At 36.5% G+C, this 22648-nt stretch overlaps 2 protein-coding genes across 2 annotated transcripts; one reads left to right on the forward strand and one right to left on the reverse strand.

The window, feature by feature from the left end:
- The first annotated feature begins 1536 nt into the window (after positions 1–1536).
- LOC144440918 (uncharacterized) lies at positions 1537–19102 on the forward strand. The gene is made up of 30 exons (XM_078130379.1): positions 1537–1636; positions 2019–2137; positions 2587–2672; positions 3266–3340; positions 3613–3748; positions 4079–4155; positions 4619–4693; positions 5271–5547; positions 5800–5888; positions 6807–6881; positions 7293–7428; positions 7665–7741; positions 8068–8142; positions 8843–9068; positions 9564–9655; positions 10060–10134; positions 10918–11050; positions 11526–11576; positions 11703–11768; positions 12228–12319; positions 12644–12718; positions 13292–13430; positions 13817–13885; positions 14326–14415; positions 14918–15003; positions 15294–15368; positions 15628–15766; positions 16055–16090; positions 17406–17441; positions 18768–19102. The coding sequence occupies exons 2-30, from the start codon at positions 2041–2043 to the stop codon at positions 18785–18787; spliced, it is 2775 nt and encodes a 924-aa protein (XP_077986505.1). The 5' UTR covers positions 1537–1636; positions 2019–2040; the 3' UTR covers positions 18788–19102.
- LOC144441333 (uncharacterized) lies at positions 18986–22042 on the reverse strand. Its single transcript, XM_078130888.1, has 3 exons — positions 21738–22042; positions 20386–21413; positions 18986–20062 (listed from the first exon to the last, which is right to left on the reverse strand). The coding sequence occupies exons 1-3, from the start codon at positions 22034–22036 to the stop codon at positions 19854–19856; spliced, it is 1536 nt and encodes a 511-aa protein (XP_077987014.1). The 5' UTR covers positions 22037–22042; the 3' UTR covers positions 18986–19853.
- Between the last annotated feature and the right edge of the window lie 606 nt (positions 22043–22648).

The raw sequence follows: 22648 nt of genomic DNA on the forward strand, positions 1-22648 counted from the left end.
GTTCTTCCAATCTGTAATGGCTGTAGTGTACATCTGATGGGAAGAAACCAATAACACAAAATCCACATAGAAAACAATGGAACACATAACTACCTGAACTAGACACTCACATATGAAAAAAATATTTAATAAAATAAAAAATAAAAAATCTACCAACCCCACCTATTCTAAAATTGAGCGTAATCGGAACCACACAATTTTTAGGACTTAGCTATATAGGTTATGTATCTGAATATGATAATTTGAAAGCTCTACATCTTGTCCCAAATATGTATATTGCTCTGACACTGAAGTCTATTAGGAACCCATTACGTGTGATAAACGTATAACAAATTGTGACAACGGTATCGGTATGACCTTATGATCTACCGACCATCCTCCGTCGACGACCAGTACATCCAACATTCATCATTTAGCGGCGTCACCTGGTCTATTGTGTTCAAAGAGAGATATAAATACTTTATCATTAACACCAGGCTTTCTTGTCATTTGTCTTTCGATTTACACACCTTATAGACAAACTTTGCCCCCACACTTATTTTGATGACACGATCCCCTCCTCCCTAACATTGTTCATAAATTGTCCACTCCCTTCCAATAATTTTTGAAATCATTCATTATTCTACCCCTAGGGCCCCTTTGATCTTCTATCTGATCCGGTTTTAAACAAGCGTAGTCCCACAAAATGAATGTACAAATTGAAAAAATAACAAAAATGTATCAAAAAAGCAAACTGCCTTTAGCATCCAGTACTGTGAAACGTTGTTAGTATTTTGATTTTCGATTCTAGTTTCAACAAACGAATGTTCGAAATTCGATATCAACGCCCCAAAACCAAATATCAAAATCGCATGTAATTCTAAATGTCGATTGCTTAATACGAATTCATAGTTTGATATTATGTCAAAAAAACATCTCCAGATAGATAGATTAGGATTTCACTTGGTCGTCGTTAGTCACGCACCCATGGTAGGTATGGTAATTCTCTGATTAGAAATGTTTTTTTTTTAGTTTTACATGTACTTTGAAATGACTTCTACTGTTGATGCTGCGAATGCTGATTGGGGTGCTCTTCCAAACTTTGGCACCCGTAACTTGTTTCACGAAATTACGTCGACCTGACCTTCCCCAAGTAGTATTATGCAGTGGGTTATCAATACCTATAACATACCAATAGTGTGTCAATGTATGTTACTCAATGAAGCGAGTGGGAAACATGACAATAAAATCCCCTGTCATAAACTCTTTGTAATTTGGACTGTGCAAGCTGACCAAATTCTGTTGAATGGATTGGCATCGTAAAAGTAATTGAATCTTACTTGTTTGTATCCAGATGTTGATACCTATGACGTAGTAGACACCATTGGAAGAGTCAATATGTGCCGAAAGCTATTAACTTTATAACCTCTCTTCTTTTGGGATATATACACAGCTTTGCCTACATACTATCAATCAATTACTTCAAAGAAATTAACCCACCACCTGTTACACTTTAGTATATTAAGCAATGTAAAGTTGAAATTTGGTAGAGCTTGCCAAAGCTTCATATAGGTGGCACACGAAGTAGAGTCTACTGCAGTTCCGTCAATAACGACTCTTACTTGCACGTTTGAAGCTCCAAGCTTACGGTTCACAGGTAAAAAGTGTTGTTTTTTTCTCTCGATACTTCACAGGCAAAATATTTTTTTTCCGATTGTCTCCTTAAGTTGTTTTCCATAACAGCATCCTTTCTTAAATATTTCGATATTTCAGGAAAATGTTCAATATCTGGTATTCGCTATGATGACAAATGCATGCCAAGATATTAGATTAAGTCCATTTTCTATAATTCAATGTTTGTAAACCCCCCCCCCCCTTTAAGTGTAACCTAACGTTGTCGGGCTTATAGAAGTTCCAAGCAGAAACCCCGAAATATCAATTCAGAAATGATATATAAAGCACTATTCAACCTATTATTCCTAAATTTTAAGAATGTTATTAAAAGTTAGTATTTCTCAATCGTTTACCGGGCCCTTCAGTGAATACAGCGATCAATTCAAGATGATTGCGAAGATACCCATTCTTGTACTCTTTGCTGGAATGGTTCTCTCGAAGCCAGCTTTGGACCACCAGATACAAGAACGAGATGAAGAGACAGGTACGTAGCATACCGTACTGTGGAATATAGGTTTTATCTGATATACGTAAATATATTTTCACTCGGAATATGAAATGCAAGGACTAATTTCAAAAATGAAATCATTGCCTGCACATTCTTATAAATATTTATAGTTCAGTACGACATCTAGTACTTGCTGACAGTTGTGAAGTCATAAATTTCGGTAAGGTTTTGACAATATTTGATAATCTCACAATGGTTCTTTCCTTGGGTGTTTCACTTGCTTTGATGGGGACGACGGTTACTGGTGACTTCGATACTCCATTCGCGTTATAGCGAGGCTAGTTCAAATAGAACGGAAAATGCGCTTAACCGAAGATCGTGGCAGCTCATGTTTAAACAAAATAACTAAACCTCTCTGACATTAACAAAAATAATCGATGCTTTCCTCATTTTTTTTACAATGACACTGTGGTTTGTTTTATCAGGCGATCTGTCATGTTATGAATGCGCTGCTGCAACGAACCCCAACGAGGAATGTGTTCAAGAATCTAAAATATGTGGAGGGCGTGGTGTAAGATTGATTACTTACTTACTTACTTACTTACTTACTTACTTACTTACTTACTTACTTACTTACTTACTTACTTACTTACTTACTTACTTACTTACTTACTTACTTACTTACTTACTTACTTACTTACTTACTTACCTACTTACCTACCTACCTACCTACCTACCTACCTACCTACCTACCTACCTACCTACCTACCTACTTACTTACCTACTTACTTACTTACCTACTTACTTACTTACTTACTTACTTACTTACTTACTTACTTACTTACTTACAATTATCATTCATTAAATTTTTTACACATGATTTTACGATGAATTGAATGATTTATGATATGATTGACTAGCTAACTGGCTGGGTGGGTGGCTAAATGGGTGACATACATACATACATACATACATACATACATACATACATACTTACATACATACATACGGACGGACGGACAGACCGTAGACAGACAGACAGACAGACAGACAGACACACACACACACACACACACACACGCACACACACACACACACACACACACCCTCCCCTCACACACACAGTTTCGTTTTAGATGGTAATATGTTATGCTTTCTCTCCAGATGGCGTGTTTCTATCGTGGGGCGAAATCGCCAAATGGTCATATGCTGTTTTTGAAAGGTTGCATGAAATTGTCGGTAAGAATTATAGTTGTGTCATTATCATTCCCGTTTATCGCCGTCTCGTTTATTCTCAATTCATCTTTCTATTCCTGACCTTGACGACGACGACGACGACGACGATGACGACGATGATGATGATGATGATGATGATGAGGAGGAGGAGGAGGAGGAGGAGGAGGATAATCATTGATTCAGAAGTCGTTTTAGTGGACGTGATTTACATCTTTATGGAAGAGAAAAGTTTCTTCATTTTAATTTCCACTTCTATTGATCTGTTCTATTCGTAGCGATGCCAAGATGAAGCTGCTAACAACTCAGACGGCTGTAGCCTCGATATGAACCCAGATTCTTTGGCGACAGAAGATAAATGTTTCTATTGTTCTGAAGGGTCACTCAGTAATGACCAATCTTTAGAAGTTCTTCGTAAGTTTATTGCAATCTACTAGTATTTAAACAAAGTAACCCCGGTTAACGGTTGTTTTTTTCCTATCAACGTTAAACATATTATTATAACTAAGTTACCGACAATGGGTGAACTGGAATGAAAACAAACTTTAAATCCGTTTGTCGAATTTGTAGTCCACGAGCTTCCTACACAGTCAAGCATAGTCAGTTTGGAAAAGTAAATTAGTTTTCGATTTTAAGAACGAACTAGGGGGGATAATATGATCATTGCAACGCCCCCCTGGCCCCGGCCAGTGTTTCCTCGGATAATGCTTAAAGTTCTATATTCTCTACTTCTATTGTTGACAGCGGTTGACTGTTACAACTGCGACTGGACTACCGACCCTAGCCAATGTGATGAATCCGTCACTTGTGGCAGAACTGGGGTGAGTATGCAACCTTACTACCAAGTAAATGTACAGTCTGTGAATTTTATCGTTCTCGGTGATTACCTCTGTCATATTTGAAATATCATTATATCATCACAACTGATTATTGAAAATGACATTATAATGAAAATTAATATATTGTGGATTACAACATTTTACTAACACAACTGAACACCTAACTTCTGTTTACATACTCACCCAACTTGAAGACCATGAATCATGTTATTTACTCCTAATGATGTTCAGAGCGCATATATGTACGTGCATTTCTGTCCGCTGCAGCGAATCGACCTCAATGTATTTGTAACATTTCGTGTATTATTATATTAGTATTCGTACTCGGCAAGGGTTTCAATGCAAGATCGGGACCCTCTTGACTTTTGTACTCAATACAATGTTCTTTGCTTCATTGTCGTACAGATTTTTTCTCGACAGTCACATGTTTCTCTTATCATTACAGGAAATATGCGCCTTCAAAGCTAGAAAAATTTCTAATGGAAATATGGAATACTGGAAAGGATGTCTCTGGAGAACGGTAAGATGTTAATGATTACTTCATTCGTTTTGTGTTTGACTTGGGTTATTGGGGAACATTATTTGAAACTGTACTATGCTTCAAATATATGTCCATTGTACACATGAGGTCTGTTAGAAAAAAAGTTACATTATCAGAAATTATCGTAGATATACCCATATGGCATAATTAAACGTCATATTTTGTGTTCACTAGCAATTTATAGAGCGTTTGTTTGTAATATTGTTGCGGGATACCATTATTATCTCAATGGCCATAGTTGTCCGAGATTATATTCATATTTCTACCTGTTGGTAGTGGTGATAGAGATGTAGTGATGGTTGGAAAGGTGGTGATTGTTGTTGTTGTTGTTGTTGTTGTTGTTGTTGTTGTTGTTGTTGTTGTTGTTGCTGTTGCTATTGCTGATGGTGTTGCTGCTGCTGTTGTTATCATGGTAATAGTTGTACTTTTTGCTACTGCTACATTCTCGCAAACCGGAGTTGACATTTCTTCCGCGACCATTACAGAACTTCACAACTCATGAGAGGACGTATTAACATCTTGCTTATATCAGTAACCACAATCTTTTCATTTCCAGACCTGTCTCAACCAAGCTAATATGGACCCTGATGTATGCCCGGAAGGAGCAGACGATTTCAGTGGCATTGACAAAAATGAACGTTGCAACTACTGTACCGAAGGATCTCTTAGTAATACACAGTCATTTTCCAGTGCACCTGCTGAGCCTACTGAGCCATTAGATGAGCCTACTGAGCCATTAGATGCACCTGCTGAACCAACGAATGCACCTGGTCTGCCAACAGAGGCAGTTACTGAGCCAACCAACACATCGGCGGAGCCAATAGAAGCGTCTGGTGAGTCAATATTACCAAGGTTTTTTGTATACTGAACTTTTAGCATTAAAATATAATCCTCTTGAGTTGTTTATATGCCACAATTAGGAAAGTTTGGCTAGACCTTATTAATGACCCTCCATGATATCAAACAACCTTGAGTATTGAACACTGCATTCATTTCAAAAGGTCGCTTTCTCTTATACAAAAGTAAATTTAGTCAAAGAGTTTTGTAAAGGCGATGGACCTCTGGCACTTTTGTTGTCATTTCAGATGACAGTCTCAATTGCTACACTTGTGAAAAGGCGACCAATCCCCTGACAGAGTGTATGACAGAAACATTAGAGTGTACTCGTGCTGGTGTAAGTAAAATACGTCACTGTCTTTTGTCTTTTCTACTTTCCTATTATACAAAACAGATTTATGTTGTCAATTCTTAATAAAATCAGAATGCTCGGCGAATTTCTTCACCAATATCACAGCTCGTTGTTAGCTTGAATATCAACAGTTTTCTGCCCATTATCATAAACGACACTGTCCTGTTTACGGCAATGTTACCTCACATTGCGTCAGCATTGAAAATATGCCCTTACTTGCGACTGAGAAAGGATTTAATGGCCAGCCAAGCCATAGACAATGGGGAAAGAGTTGTCTATAGTCAAACTAGCAAATACAAGGGATGGAAGAATATAGTCGCATGGTACAAAGCAGAGAAGGCACTATGCTATCTTTACAACCATAAATGAAGTGAAGACTATGTTTAATATGTTCGTAAGTGAACTCATTCAAAGATCAATGAGTACCGTTATTACTGTAATATCACTGAATTGTATCACTCTCATTAAAAAAAACCTTTGAGAGTTTTATAGTGTCAGTACACTTCAATATTGGCAGCCACCGAAGACTCAAAGCCCAATCGGATGCCTCCTTCTGTTGACTAATTTTAAAGGTGAAGATACTTTGTCCTAAAGACACTGAAGACACTTTGTTATATATTTTATTGTGAAGCGGTTTGTTATTGTTTTGATGGAAGTCGCTATAGAAAAATAAAGTATTATTAAGTATTACTGAAACAGAAACATCACGTGACTGTAGTTTAAAAGGAACTCTATGATTGGTCAATTGCTGTTGGATAATGAATAACTTTGCTACGTTTGTATTGGGGCGTGTTGACGTACACAACTCTGACAGAAAATATTCAAGGAATGATCACAAAAGAAACTTATGTAGGACATATTCCTTGATTTGACTGTATTGTTCTTGTATTTTATTTCTTGTAGTCTGTATGTTTCTACAAGGGAAGAAAACAGCCTAACGGTCATCTTTTATACACAAAAGGCTGTATGAGAGGAGGGGTAAGAAATCTGGTTTTTGACCCTCACTTGTTATATTCATCAGAGAGTATAAAGCTGTCTCGAAAATGTTACCTAGGTCTGCGCTTGAAATTCAACTCAAGAAATTCATAAAAAGTTATTAGGTAGATTGAGTATAATATCAAAGGAATTTATCTAGGGATCAGGATTAATAGTTTGGGATTATAAAGTTGATAGGAACTCAACTTTAGATTGTGTATGGTAGATTACTAGTTCGAGTAATTGCTTTTGAGAAGAGTAGAATCAGATGATGATGATGGTGATGATGATGATGATGATGATGATGATGATGATGATGATGATGATGACGACTATGTGATTATGATGGTGGTGATGACGATGAATCAGACGACTGCAGTTGTTTTACTACATTGTTTTTGTTTTATTCGGAAGCGATGTGATAGTGCAGCAGCAGAAAACAGTCCGAGTTGTAGTGTAGACATGAACCCTGATGACATGGAAGTTAACGAGGAATGCGTTTTCTGCAGCGAAGGAACACAGAGTAACGACCAGTCCACTGAAGTTCTTCGTAAGTTATTACTGTCTCCTAGATCAATCCCTGCTATTTTTCTCAAGTTTTCCATGTCTTGATTCCTCAAGACCATTCCCCTAACTCTAATTTACAACTAGTAACTAACCTCCTAAAGATTTCTAGGGATGATATCAACACACTTCAGAACTGGCAGGATATCACTTTGATTGTTCTCTATCTATAGTATATATATTAGATAAATACCAAAAAGTCTCGTCTTGTTTTATTGACAGCGGTTGACTGTTATAACTGTGACTGGACTAATGACGCCGAGGAGTGTCAGGAAACCATCACTTGTGATAGAGTTGGTGTAAGTAATACCACGCCGATATTGAGAAACATTTGAATAAAAAAATATATATATACCTTGTTATTCTCGGAAGTCTATACGGAAGTTCTCTCACATCTCTTTTACAACAACACGTGTATGAGCAAGGTAATGTCACCATGGCAACCACGATTTGCTACTTCCTTAAAATTGACTCAGAATAATTCCTGATGTATTTTACATAACCTTAATACATGTAGTATAAATCAATCACTTGACATCATTTCTTTGTCTGTCTGTCTGTCTGTCTGTCTGTCTGTCTGTCTGTCTGTCTGTCTGTCTGTCTGTCTGTCTGTCTGTCTGTACAGGAAATATGTGCTTTCAAAGCTAAACGAACTCCGTCAGGAGATGTACAATACTTGAAGGGATGTGCTTGGAGACTGGTAAGTCCGATAAGTTTCAATAATTTTCCTATACATATAGTTGTGTCTTTGGTAGGTCAGGCTGTAACGTCTTGTTGGAATACTTACAATTTGAAATTTCATCATCGTTAGACCATAAGATTCCTTTATAGTAACGTGACAATAAATTCCCTCTTTATTGTTGTTTTTAGAAGTAACAAGGTAATATGAGATTCTGATGTACTTAAAGTCGATATATATCATCCGTACCAGTACCTCTTTATTTGACCTAGTCTAGAGGTTATCTGTGGCTTCGAACCTCTTCTCACGTCTAGCTCAATGGCGTCCTGAGATGAAATTTCAAATTGAAACGAAGTCACCCACACAGTCGTTTACTCCATGTCTTTGTATCACTCACAAAATTCATTATGGTACCTGATGGAAGCAGTTACATAATGTCCAAATAAGGTACATTTGTCATATCAGGAAGTGACTTCTACCCAGGTTACATCATTTCGAGTTACTGTTGGAGTTTACTCATTTGCATGAATAACTTGTGATTCATGATTTCTTATTGAGCTAGATGGGATGAACAGAGATCTTGAGATTTGAAGCCACAGATAGCCTCTAGACTATATTCGACCATATGGAAACAGTAATGTTTCTTTTTGGTTAGTCTAGTCTAGTACGTTATACTAATATACAAATCTTCTCATCGCTTTCTTTTTCTTTCCTCTTCAAGACGTGTCAGGACACTAATTCAGATAACCCAGAAACGTGTCCCGAAGGAGCTGATGACTTTAGTAGTATAGTTGAACGTGAAATGTGTATGTACTGTACTGAAGACTCTTTGAGTAATTCGCAAGTACTTCCAGAAGTTGTTCCACCAACTACCGAAGCACCCACTCTGATTACTGAAGCACCCCTTCCGACGACCGTCGCACCCGTTCCGACAACCGAAGCACCAGGTATTATATAGTTATGGACAGTTTTACATTTACTACTTTACCTATCGAGGGCAAATTACTCTTATTTTCATTTAATGTGCCACTCGTTTCCTTTCGATTCAAGTAGGTGCAGTGTGTATTTTCCATATCGTAAACTCACCATTAGTATTACATAAGCCCATTTCGATGTTTCCTCTAAGTCTATCATAATTGATCAAGTGCTTTTGATACACACACACACACACATTATTTATATACATACATACATACATACATACATACATACATACACACACACACACACTATACACACACTATACATACATACATACATACATACATACATACATACATACATACATACATACATACATACATACATACATACATACATACATACATACAATGTATATAGTAATTAATATCTGATTTGGTTTTTTTGTTATCATTATAATCGCTTTATATAAATCGTTGGTATGTAATTCACACGTTCTTATGTTTTCCGGTGTTATTCAGTTGTAAATGAGACACTTTCCTGCTACTCGTGTTCTCAGTCAACGAATCCACTGGAGGAATGTACCACAGACACAGAGGAGTGTTCGAATGGGGTACGAGAACGCTTTTCGCCTAATGTGTTATTTCATGTTTCCACTCAAATTATCTTCTTCTTTTTTTACTTGGTTTGGTAAATCAATACACATGTATACATTACGGCAGATGAAATCGCTCATGGACGAATCATAGGGACATAAAACATTGTAAAAATTTAAGAATGGCTATTTCGTTTACTTCATACACCATTTGGTTGCAGTGAACGATGAAAATGCATACTGCTCAATATAGATACCAAATACATATCAAAGCAAATTTTTGAGTGAATGAATAGGAAATAATATTAACATATATTACTTTCATAAGTATTTTGTTTTTATGTGTTAGTTACTAGAGTTTATCTTAACTTACATTACAGTGACGACAGAGATTGTTATCGTTTATTTTATATCTTTTGCAGGATGTATGTTACTTCAAGGCAAAGAAACGAAGCAGTGGTGATATATATTACTCGAAAGGATGCATGGGAGAAGGGGTAAGATATACCGAGTTATGGGTCTCTGTCCGACTGCTATACTATTACATTTAACCTTAATATAGGACATTGAATCATTCAGTGAATTAATTTCTTTGTTTGTTTGTTGTTTGTTTGTTTGTTTGTTTGTTTGTCTATCTATCTGTCTATCTATCTATCTATCTATCTATCTATCTATCTATCTATCTATCTATCTATCTATCTATCTATATATCTGCCTGTCTGTCTGTCTGTCTGTCTGTCTGTCTGTCATTCTGTTCATTCCATACCCGCCTACCTGCTTTCATCTCTAGATTTCCGTCTGAGTGTACATTTCCTCTCTCTCTCTCTCTCTCTCTCTCTCTCTCTCTCTCTCTCTCTCTCTCTCTCTCTCTCTCTCTCTCTCTCTCTCCGAGGCGCTCTCTCTCTCTCTCTCTCTCTCTCTCTCTCTCTCTCTCTCTCTCTCTCTCTCTCTCTCTCTCTCTCTCTCTCTCTCTCTCTCTCTCTCTCTATCCTCCCCCTCGGTTTGTCTCGTGCCCTTAAAAGTATGGATACAACGATTCATACCACATGTTTCGTATATCTCATATCATATTTGTAAACCATTAATATTATACCTTTGCTGACACGTAGTTTTATTTGTCACGTGACTGGGATGATTGGAAAAGGCAGTTTTTGCTGGCAAAGCTGTTATTCATACAGTGATCAGCTACACTTTTATATTAAGGCTGATATCCTTCTGTATCTGAGACGTTTTATTCTTTCAAAATCATTCACTAGCATCACATTGTTTCTCTCCAAAAGCGATGCACAGAAAATGCAGCTAGCAACCCCGAAAGCTGTGGCGACATGAGTACAGATACCATAGGAGAGGGTGATGAATGTTTTTGCTGCAGTGCAGGATCACTCAGTAACGACCAAGCTCCTAGCGATGTTGGTAAGTTATCGAAATTTTTCTGAACTATTGCATGGTTATTGTGCATTCAAAATATATCTGTTAGTTTATAGTAGTAGCATTTCAGTATTTAAAATCGTCAGAAGATTAGTCGACCATGAACTTTTTGAGGGTATATTCCACAAAGAGTTGTTTAATATTGTTACTGTCAAATTTGTATTATGATGTTCATGAATCTCATGTCCACTACAATTTGAATGTGATTGAAAACAAAATGCTAAACTGACAACAAATATACAAGTCAAACATAAACAAGTATGCACAGTATTTTATGTTTTGATTCGTCAGGCTGATTTATTCAAAGCTTTGGTTAGTGTTCTTGAATGCTATTAATGTACGCGAGATCATAATAGTTCAATTTTCATAGTTTCCACGCACCATGCAAAGAAATGATCAAATAAAACATGTAAACAACCATGTATCTGTCTTTGTTCACCACAAACACCATTTACAACAGTTCCAACCGCTGAACCAACTGATGCACCAGAAGAACCCACAGTCCCCGTAGGTAAGATAGGCTCATTCATGAATTCTGTCTTGTACATGAGAAAGATTATAGTTCAATTGAACTGAGATTTTGGTGAAAAGTCTGAAATGCCTCAACAAATATTTATTTGCATCTTTGTTCCCAAAGAACTTCTAGTTGCAGCAGATGCAGTGCCAACTTATGCACCAGAAGAAACCACAGATGAAAGTGTAGGTAAGACAACCACATCGCCTATATATGCTATAATACTTGTCTAACTTGTATTTTAGAATGTTTAGTTCAACTAAACTGAGATTTTGCTCGCAAGACTGAAACTCCTAAATTGCTGAGTTGATTACTGACATCGGGATCAGGGCTATACCTCTTAGGCGCTATCTCAGTGGAGAATTATTTGAAGCAAAATGTTGTATCAACCACCCATCCACATACATACATATATACATACATACATGCATACGTACGTACGTACGTACGTACATACATACATACATACATACATACATACATACATACATACATACATACATACATACATACAAAAACTTGCAATATCGATACTATACTCATAATTCCACATGTAAAATGACCGTATATACATACCATATCACAAGAAACATCTCTAATTTATGATTTTTACTTCATATTTTGTCGGAATTACTTTTATTCTTGCAGAAGAAACCCTTTCCTGTTACAAGTGTAAAAGATCAACGAATCCTGCTGAAGACTGCCTTGGGGAAACTGAGGAGTGCAAAAACAGTGACGACGTAAGTGGAAAGTTCCCGGATGTAATGATAATGGATGAATTTACAATGAATTTGTATGTGACTTAAAAACACAGGTTATAACGCACAAGCAGCTATAACTTTGTGTAAGTCATTTGATCTACTAAGCTGATGAACGTTTTTGGGAATCTGTATGTGTTTCTAATTCTAATTCAGTTTAATATCAGTTATATTTATTTGAGTATGTATTTATTTATTTATTTATTCATTCATAGATATAAGAACATACAGGTACAACGACCAAATGACTACATTTGCATATAATTCAAGTCTTTAAGTGATTTCATACTTGCATCTTTTTTTTAGTTTCTGTGTTACATGAAGGGGAAGAAACGACGCAATGGCAATATCTATTTCTCGAAAGGATGCATGAAAAAACAGGTAGGATATAGTGTTGATGTCGCCCTTTTGTATAGGACTGGTGATGATAGTGGTGATGGTGATGGGTGACGAGGTTGATGATGTTGATGATGGTGAGGATGGTGAGGATGAGGATGATGATGAGGATGATGAGGATGATGATGATGATGATGATGAGGATGATGATGAGGATGATGAGGATGATGATAATGATGATGATGATGATGATGATGATGATGATGGTGAGGATGATGATGAGAATGATGATGATGATGATGATGATGATGATGATGATGATGATGATGATGATGATGATGATGAGGATGATGAGGATGATAATGATGATGATGATGATGATGATGATGATGGTGAGGATGATGAGAATGATGATGATGGTGAGGATGATGAGGATGATGATGATGATGATAATGATGATGATGATGGTGATGATGATGATGATGATGATGATGATGATGAGGATGAGGATGTTGGCAGTATCTTTCTGATGACGTCATGAGTTTAAATGCCATCGTCATAATTGCGATTTCATCCTCTCTTATTTACATAATGATTCATTTCATTCATTCATTCAAGCGTTGCCGTCAGAAGCGAAGAGACAATCCCGATAGCTGTGAAGACATGCTCTCCAATCCAGATAGCGTTAATAGCGGTGATGAATGTTACTTCTGTAGTCAGAAATCACTTAGCAACGACAAGGTTCCCGATTTTCTTCGTAAGTATTTACACATTTTAGTCAAACTGAATAAAATAAACATTACTTCAAAAATATTAAAGAACAATCATATGTTTTGTTTGGGAGAAATGCCCCCCCCCCCCCACAAAACCCCAAAACCCCACAAAAATAAAAATAATAATAAAATAAAATAAAAAGAAGGACATTTTATCTGAATATTTTTAGCGTACTATTGTACAAGAATGACAACTGTTTTAATTTCGGAACGAGATCCTCGCGAGAATATCCGAAGTCCTGAATATTTCCATGAAATAAAAAGCTAAAGTAAATATATGCTCATACTTCACTGATGTAGAAAAATAATCAAGTTATGGATAATATATTTATTTATTAATGTTGTACTTGTGCTTACAAACCTACTCAAGAGGACCTAGGTCTTCTTCCAATCACTGAAGCGCCGGAAGTAGAGCCAAACGGTACCGAAAGTCTTCCAGGTAAGATGCATGAAATTGAAAGTGACTTTCTGTGCTTGAGTTGAAATCTCGTCATATAATTAGCCTGTGTTACCATTCAATTCAAATTGGTGTTTGAGTATTATGTGTAAATGTTCACTGGTGAAGCCTTCAGTAATAACTACAGTAGGGGAAGCCTGGGGAAACCAAGCCTGGTCTTTTGCGTACAAATGTGACCCCAATAATTTCATCGAAATAGTACTCATACTATTTCTTCGTAGTGACCTCTTTAATTTCTGAGCAACTATTTTTTTCTAACTCTGCATAGGTAACTACGAGAATAACAGAAATACTTACTATTGTCGATGCAAGATGAAATAACAAAAATTAACATGTTTATACTTCGTTTATGTAGAAAAATAATCAAGTTTTGAGTAATATGAATATTTATTTGTACCTTGGTTCACAAAAAACTCCTGTAGACCTAGGTCTTGCTGCTGATCAACTTCCAACCACCGACGTACCGGAAGTAGAACCCACGGTTACCGAAAGCAGCTCCCAATCTGAAGAAGGTAAGAAGCACATTTATTGAACGTATCTCCACTCTCTGTGCTTTACATGTTGTCATTTAGTTGGCCTGTGTTGCTATTCGACTCCAATTGATGTTTGAGCATTATGCACAAACGTTCACTAAGTAAATCGAAATGATATGGAAGAAACGGGGTCATGAAAATGCTCTTTAGAAGCTTCACGAAGAACAGACCTTTCGTTGTCCATGTTTGAAGCGAAATTATTCCATTCTCATAAAGCAGTATCATATCAACAAGTTACAATACAATACAATAATGCAACACAACACAGCACAGCACAGCACAGCACAACACAACACAACACAGCAACACAACACAGTACATTTTATTACTCTCACAGGGAGAAACAAATGTGTGCTTATGTAAAAAACAAACAAAAAAACACCTAAATAAACAAAGCAATACAAATTGAACAAAACAAAAAATCTCTAATTTATTATTTTTCTTTCATATTTTGTCGGTATTACTTTTATCGTCGTCGAAGAAAATATTTCCTGCTACAAATGTAAAAAATCAACGAATCCTGCTGCAGACTGCCTTGGGGATACCGAGGAATGCAGAAACAGTGACGTAAGTAGAAAGTTCCCGGATGTAATGTATGAATTTACAATGAATTCGTGTGTGTGATTCAGGCAGGTTATAACGCACAAACAATTATAACCTATTTGAATCAATATATCTATCAAGCTGATGAGCGTTTTGGGGAATCTGTATGTGTTTCTAATTCATTTTCATATGTTATATTTATTTGAATATGTATTCATTTTTTCATAGATATAAAAAACATGCGGGTACAACGACCAAATGACTACATTTGCATATTAAGTCTTTAAATGATTCATACTTGCGTCTTTTTTTAGTTTCTGTGTTACATGAGGGGGAAGAAACGACGCAATGGTGACATCTATTACTCGAAAGGATGCATGAAAAAACAGGTAGGATATAGTGTTGATGTCGTCATTTTGTATAGGTGATGATAGTGGTGGTGGTGATGGGTAACGAGGTTGATGATGATGATGATGATGATGACGACGACGACGACGACGACGATGATGATGATGATGATGATGATGATGATGACGACGACGACGACAGTATCCTTCTGTCGACGTCATTTAAAATGCCATCGTCATAATTGCGATTTCATCCTCTCTTATTTATTACATAATGATTTGTTTCTTTCATTCATTCAAGGATTGCCGTCAGAAGCGAAGAGACAATCCCGATAGCTGTGAAGACATGCTCTCCAATCCAGATAGCGTTAATAGCGGTGATGAATGTTACTTCTGTAGTCAGAAATCACTTAGCAACGACAAGGTTCCCGTTTCTCTTCGTAAGTATATTTACAAACTATAGTCAAGCTGAATAAAAATTAACATTACTTAAAAATATAAACTATATTTTTTTAATCATGTTTTTTATCATCCCCCACCCCATAGAACAATTATACACGAATAACAACTGCTTTCATTTTGGAGCGAATAACTAATTTAATTCTGCTGTCAATGAAACTGAAATATTTAGCTAAAGTTATCATGCTTATACTTGTGGTTACCATGCTTATACTGATGTTGAAAAATAATAAAGTTATGAGTAATATAATTATTTATTTGTCCTGTAGCTGATTCACTTCCAGCCGGTACCGAAAGTCTTCCAGGTAAGATGCATGTTATTTAGAGTGACTTTTTGTGCTTGAGTTGAAATCTTGTCATTTACATGTAAATTGGTCTGTCTTACCATTCGACTAAAATTTATGTTTGAGTATTTTTGTGGAAACCTTCACGAAGGGAGCCATCAGTAATTACAAGGGAGAATACCCGGGGAAACCAACCCCTGCCGGATACCATTCTGTCTAAAAAGTGACCTTCCCTCAGGTTTTTTCTCTAAAACACGACACCTACCCCTGTTCAAATATTTCTTGGGTTAAAATGCCGTCGGATGTGGAAGGGACAAGTCATCGGCATCAATGGTACGGATCCACTGCTGCCACCACATTGATAATTTTAATGGCGTGGGTTGTTTCCCCCTACTACCACCACGGGGAATTTATGGGAAACACTGCATTAATTACTTTCCATGTCTGGATCTAATTGGCAGACTTCAAAGGTCAGAACTCCCAAAGACTAGATGGGTGAACTACCGACACTGTCGGGACCGAGGACAACATCTCATCTGCAGCACACTATCCCCAATTTCGTTTTACACTGTTCCCTTCACCAGAAGTGTTTCACTACTGTCAGACCCACTCCTCTCCTAACATAACAACTAACAATTGGCTGATATGTTCCGATAGTACTGTACGATGGTGGCAGTGGCCCCTGTGGCAGTGGGATACCAAAATCATAAAATAGTGCAATGATTAAAAGTTGATAATACATTGAGTAAAATGTCACCCTCCCCTAATTTCAGTTTGTAAAATATGGCCTTCCCCTAGAACCAATTTGTAAAAGGTGATTCTCTAATTCCCCTCCTCCCTTTGTGTTTTCTGACGGCTCCCTAAGTATATGTCGGTCGATATGAGAGTTTGAGAAAAAGACATCTTTCACTCTCCATGTTTGAAAGTCATACTGCTTCATACTCATAATATTCACCCACGTACACATAGATAGGTAACATTTCCTCATATTAATACTACTGCCAACATAAGGTGTTTTTTTTCATAAATGTTTTCGGCCAATATTTTGTAGGTACATTTATATCGTAGTTCAACAATATTAACATAAAAGAAACATTTCCCCAAAACAACAATTTCTCGTGGGAGAAACTTTATTCCGTTGTAGTGAGCGAATATTTTTCTAACTCTACATAGGTACCAACAATATAATAACCTCAATCCTTAATTATTGTCTATGAAAGCTGAAACACTTGAATATAAACATGCTTTTACTTACATGTAGCTGAAAAATTAATCAACTTGTGAGTAATATATATATTTCTTTGTAACTTTGTTTACAATAATCCATCCGACCTAGCTCTGGCTGCTGATGAGCCGGGAGTAGAACCAGACGGTAAGCACATTATTGAAAGTGTCATCATGTTCTGTTCCTGAAATCTTATCATTTAGTTGGCTTGTCTAACTCTTTGACTCGATTTGATGTTCGAGTATATTGCACAAACATTCACTGTGGAGATCGTCACAAAATGGAATAGGCCAGGTTATGAAAGTCAAATTACTTCAATATATTTATTTATATATTTATGTATTTATTTCCAAGGATATCCTATAAGACAAGTACCAAATACAGGCTCCAACAAATCATATCTAATTACATATTCATACACAGGAAAACAATAACGATTCAATGAGTTCAAAAACATATTGACTCACTGTTTTTCTTCATGTCTTTGGCCAAAGTTGTTTTAGGTTCATGGCAGTTAATAGAGATGACAACTGTAATTTTTATGCATGAATGTTGTTCTAAAACACTGTACTTCATAGAAATTTGTGACAATGAGCACAATCTGATGAATAGAAAACAATAAATCTCACATATACAATGATATATATTGTGATGTGATGTGATATGATATAAAGTATAATTCAATAATGTTATTATACAGTATAATAATTATACTAACATGGCAATATTACATTTCATAATACATCATTTTCATACATCCTTCAGTGACTGGTTTAGACCATGTCACATGGTATGGACTAGTGACCCATAGTGACTTCATTTCCATAGAGTGGTCACTATTTGTTTTCTGCTTCCCTTAGGGTACTATTCATATAATATGCAAGTTTTTAGGTGATTTACTTTGACTACGGAAAGACTGTGTGTACGACAATATGATGGGTTGTAAACCCCTTAATACTAATAGCTGGTCTTATTCAGGCACTAGTAGATGTCACATGACTTTTCATGCTGTTATGTAACGACTATTTCCCCACCCCAACCCCCACCCCCATCCCGAGGCTGACAGCTGAGAATAAGTTACTACATAACATGGGTAATAAATATCCACCAATGCCCACGTAGCCAGGAAATGTTATTTATATTGTATTGTATTGTAACATATATTTCATATATCATTTCATCATAAATATCATAATATAGATACATACTATTGTATAACATATGTACATGAATATATAACTTTACAGTGATTCTGTCTCTGTATATCCAAGACTTCATTTGTAGATATTGTATAGTTAATGTTAAACTAAATACATCTTGTCTGTTTTCTCACCTCCCTGTCACTATTTCATTCCCCATTCCTTTATTTTACACCTACACCTATCTACTTTAACTTTTCTTTCTCACCTACTCGTCCTTTTGATTTATTTCTCTTTCAATATTTTCACCCCCTTGCCCTCCCCCTCAAAGCAGATGGACCATGTATACTGTAATACATGTTGTGACAATGGACATGACTAGAGATGAAGACGAGTACCATCATTATGGGTCCCAACACTACAGTGCATTGTTCTAAACAAATACACTGCTATACTTCTACATATCATATGAACTAAGTATGGATAGATGAATGTAACGTCCAAATTTTAAAAAAATCCAATTTCCTTAGAATTTGACTATCTCTACAACTGTTAAGAAAAAAAGAATAGAAACAATGAGACATGATTTATGAATTCATGTAATTTGCACAAGGTGATTGTCATCAATACTGTTACTTGTTGCTATGTGTTGTTTGTAGTATTATCATTAAAGCAAAGTTTAAAGCTCGATCATATGTCTGGTGTATTTATACATTTTCCTTCTCTCTACCAATCATATCTACTCAGTACTGTGAAAGTAATACGAGGCTTGTATTTACATCTTAAGTAATTTGAGGCATAATTATAACTATGCCATCTATCTCTCCATCAACTACCTCGAAGGTAACTCATGTAAGTTAGATCGCCCTCAAACAGTTACAATTTGCTATTATCCAGCAGCAAATTGGCCCATCACAAATTATATAGTGTTTAAAAATGTTTATCCACATACTAATCCATGCTAGGTATTAGTTCAATTGTCAAATGTTCATCCAGTTGCCTATCCAGTCCAGCCCTACTGTTACCTTTACCAACGTCTTGTTGCTAGGCATATTTGTCAGTGATATGCAAATTAGGTCTAACACGTCTTTCAGTAATGAAAAATTCTTCGTCTACGCATCCATAAGATTATCCCCACCAAATTGCAGACAGGTCTGACCATACTTTTTTGAGTGTACCTAAAGTGTTTTTTCAACCAAAAGTCACACTTTTTTTATCCAAAACACTGATGCAATCATTTTCATTTGAACAGTTTTCCATCTATACACCCCAAGTAATGTTCCCACCACATACCAATACAATCAGTCTGGCAGTTTTTGACTTTACGTGCACACACACACACAATTTCACCTGCCTATAGCACTACTGAATTTCAGTTCAGTTGTTCTGAAAAAGCTTTGTGTAATTCTTGTATTTATATTCAATACCATTTCTCAGTAATACTCTCAACGTACAAGTGGCCCGTCATTTCAGTTTGTGAATTCTTGTGTTTCTTCAAACTTCCACTTTGAGTAAATGCTTTACCACATTCTGTACATACAAATGGCTTGTCGTTTGTGTGAACTCTGATGTGTCTCCTCAGATTGCCACGGTGATGGAAAGCTTTACCACACTTCACAAACAAATGGTCTGTCAGTTGCATGGGTTCTTGTGTGTTTCTTCAGACTATCACTATCCTTAAAAATTTTATGACACTGTTTACATACAAAAGGCCGGTCATTTGTGTGGATTCTTGAGTGCCTTTTCAGAGTGCAATTTTGATTAAAGCCTTTACCATACTCTTTACATACAAATGGTCTTTCATCTAAGTGGATGTTCATATGTCTCTTCAGAGTGTCACTGTCACAAAACCCTTTACCACACTCTTTGCATACAAATGGTCTTTCATTTGTGTGGATCCTCATGTGTCTGGTCAGTTTACCAATTTCAGGAAAAATGTTACCACTCTTTGCCTTCGAATGGTCTTCCATTTGTGTGGATTCTCATGTGTTTCTTCAGACCGCCACCATCGCGAAAAGTTTTACCACACTTTTTACATACATATGGTCTATCATTTGTGTGGATTCTTATGTGTCTTCTCAGGTTGCAACTCTGATTAAACCCTTTTCCACACTCTTTACATACAAATAGTCTTTCATTTGAGTGAATTTTCAAATGTCTCTTCAGAGTGAAACTGTCACAAAACCTTTTACGACACTCTTTGCATACAAATGGTCTTTCATTTGTATGGATTCTTATATGTCTCATCAGAGTGCCATCGTCACAAAACCCTTTCCCACATTCTTTACATACAAAGGGTGTTTCATTTGTATGGATTCTTGCGTGTGATTTGAGATGACAACTTTGCATAAAGCCTTTACCACACTCGTTACATACAAATAGTTTTTCATTTGTGTGGATTCTTGTATGTCTCTTTAGAGTGCAACGCTCATTAAACCCTTTACCACACTCTTTACATACACAGGGTCTGTGATTTGTGTGTATTCTTGTGTGTCTGTCCAGTTTACATCTTTCTTTAAAACCTTTACCACACACTGTGCATATGAATGATTTCTCCTTTGTGTCAGTCATACACTTATCTCCAACTTCACTTTGTATCCTTTGGTTTGGAGGAGTTTTACAGTAGGTTTCACATTTTTTGCCACTGTTCACAGGTGTTCCACTTGATATTCCAATGGCATAGGCATGCAGTTTGGTGTTAATTATTCCTATGGGATAGGGTTCACCATTGGAATTTCCTGCATTGATAGGCATATGTTTATCAACTTGAATTGTGTTTTGGATGAAACAAGTGCCTACAGCAGTATCCTCTGTTGAATTTTCAGAGGAACAAAAGTATGGTGATGTTTTGGAATATTCTTCTGTGCTCTGTAAGTGATAGTTATCTGTTGAGTTGGAGTTATTTTCAAGTACTTTAGCAGATACTACTTCCCCCAAGTCTTCTTGATATAAGTCATCAATAAGTTCTGATTTAATGCCCCTGTTGGTAAAAGAGGAGAATGTATAAGAAACAACACATTAAATGTTCAATTCGTAGATTACACTTCGTTGTTTTGGGAATAGTCTTTGGATTGAATTACAGTATAGTACTAGTAGAGTACGACATTTAAAACTTGTTTCTTCAAAAACTTGACTAATCAGTGATACAGTAGTTCGCTTATGTCCATCAAGTCCCTCTTGATGGACTAAATCTCACTCATGCCACAGGGAAACACATCGCTTATACTGTGCTTACCTAAGGAAAATATCACAGGAATCCTGCTATGTAGAAGAAAATTAAAGCTTACTCTATAAAGTGACTTACATCATCGTTACAGACGTGGACTGTAGTACATCATCAGGCACAGAAACGCCCTCTTTCTCCTCCACGAGTTTGACTTCATTCTTATAAATATCCTGACCAAGATGGTAACTCGGGTCATAACCTTGTTGTTGACATTCACTCGGGAAACATTCCCCGCAATACTGTCGGTGAATATGTAGCAAATGTTCTGCAAACGCGTCATCCGATAGTTTGGAATAACCAACTGCTTTAACGCCATGCCAAACATCGAACGCAGTATTGAGATGAATTTCCCTTTCTACCTTGATGGGGGTCGCCATCTTTCGTCCACTGACCGCGGTGTGTTCTGGGATATATGCGAGACTGGAAGGATTCAGATTCATCCTGCTGGAGTTGTCGGATACGGATTCATAGCAATGTTGTCCTTCTAGTTCTATACGGAGATCGTGCTATTGTGACCGTAATGTTTGTCGAAGATGATTCATATACATCAAAGAAATGACGACCAAATAGATAAGCATGTCACCCAATAAGAGAAAACATACTATATTGAGCTGACCAGCCCTGCGCAAATTTGAATGTAGCCTTTCCCGGATCCCCACTAAAGCACGAGCTCACTACCTTCGCTTTGGAATGTAAACATAAAGTCATAAGCCTACGATATTAATAATGAGGGAAAGTAAGAAACAAAGTAAAAGAAATCAAAAAATGAGAAAACAAACAAATGAATGAATAAATAACTGAATAAGTGGGGTGTAAGAGGCTGGATAACGGAGACTAGACTTATCCAAGACAGAAGTGTTCTGAAGTATATTTTTTCGAATAAACATGGCCGTCTTTTTGTCAAAATGACATGCACATGCTTCATTTTCAGTGTGTATAAATGTCCAATGAAATGTGTAGATTTTTAAGATATCAGCCACATTCAAATA

Source organism: Glandiceps talaboti, chromosome 10 (assembly GCF_964340395.1).
Source record: "Glandiceps talaboti chromosome 10, keGlaTala1.1, whole genome shotgun sequence".
NCBI lineage: Eukaryota > Metazoa > Hemichordata > Enteropneusta > Spengelidae > Glandiceps > Glandiceps talaboti.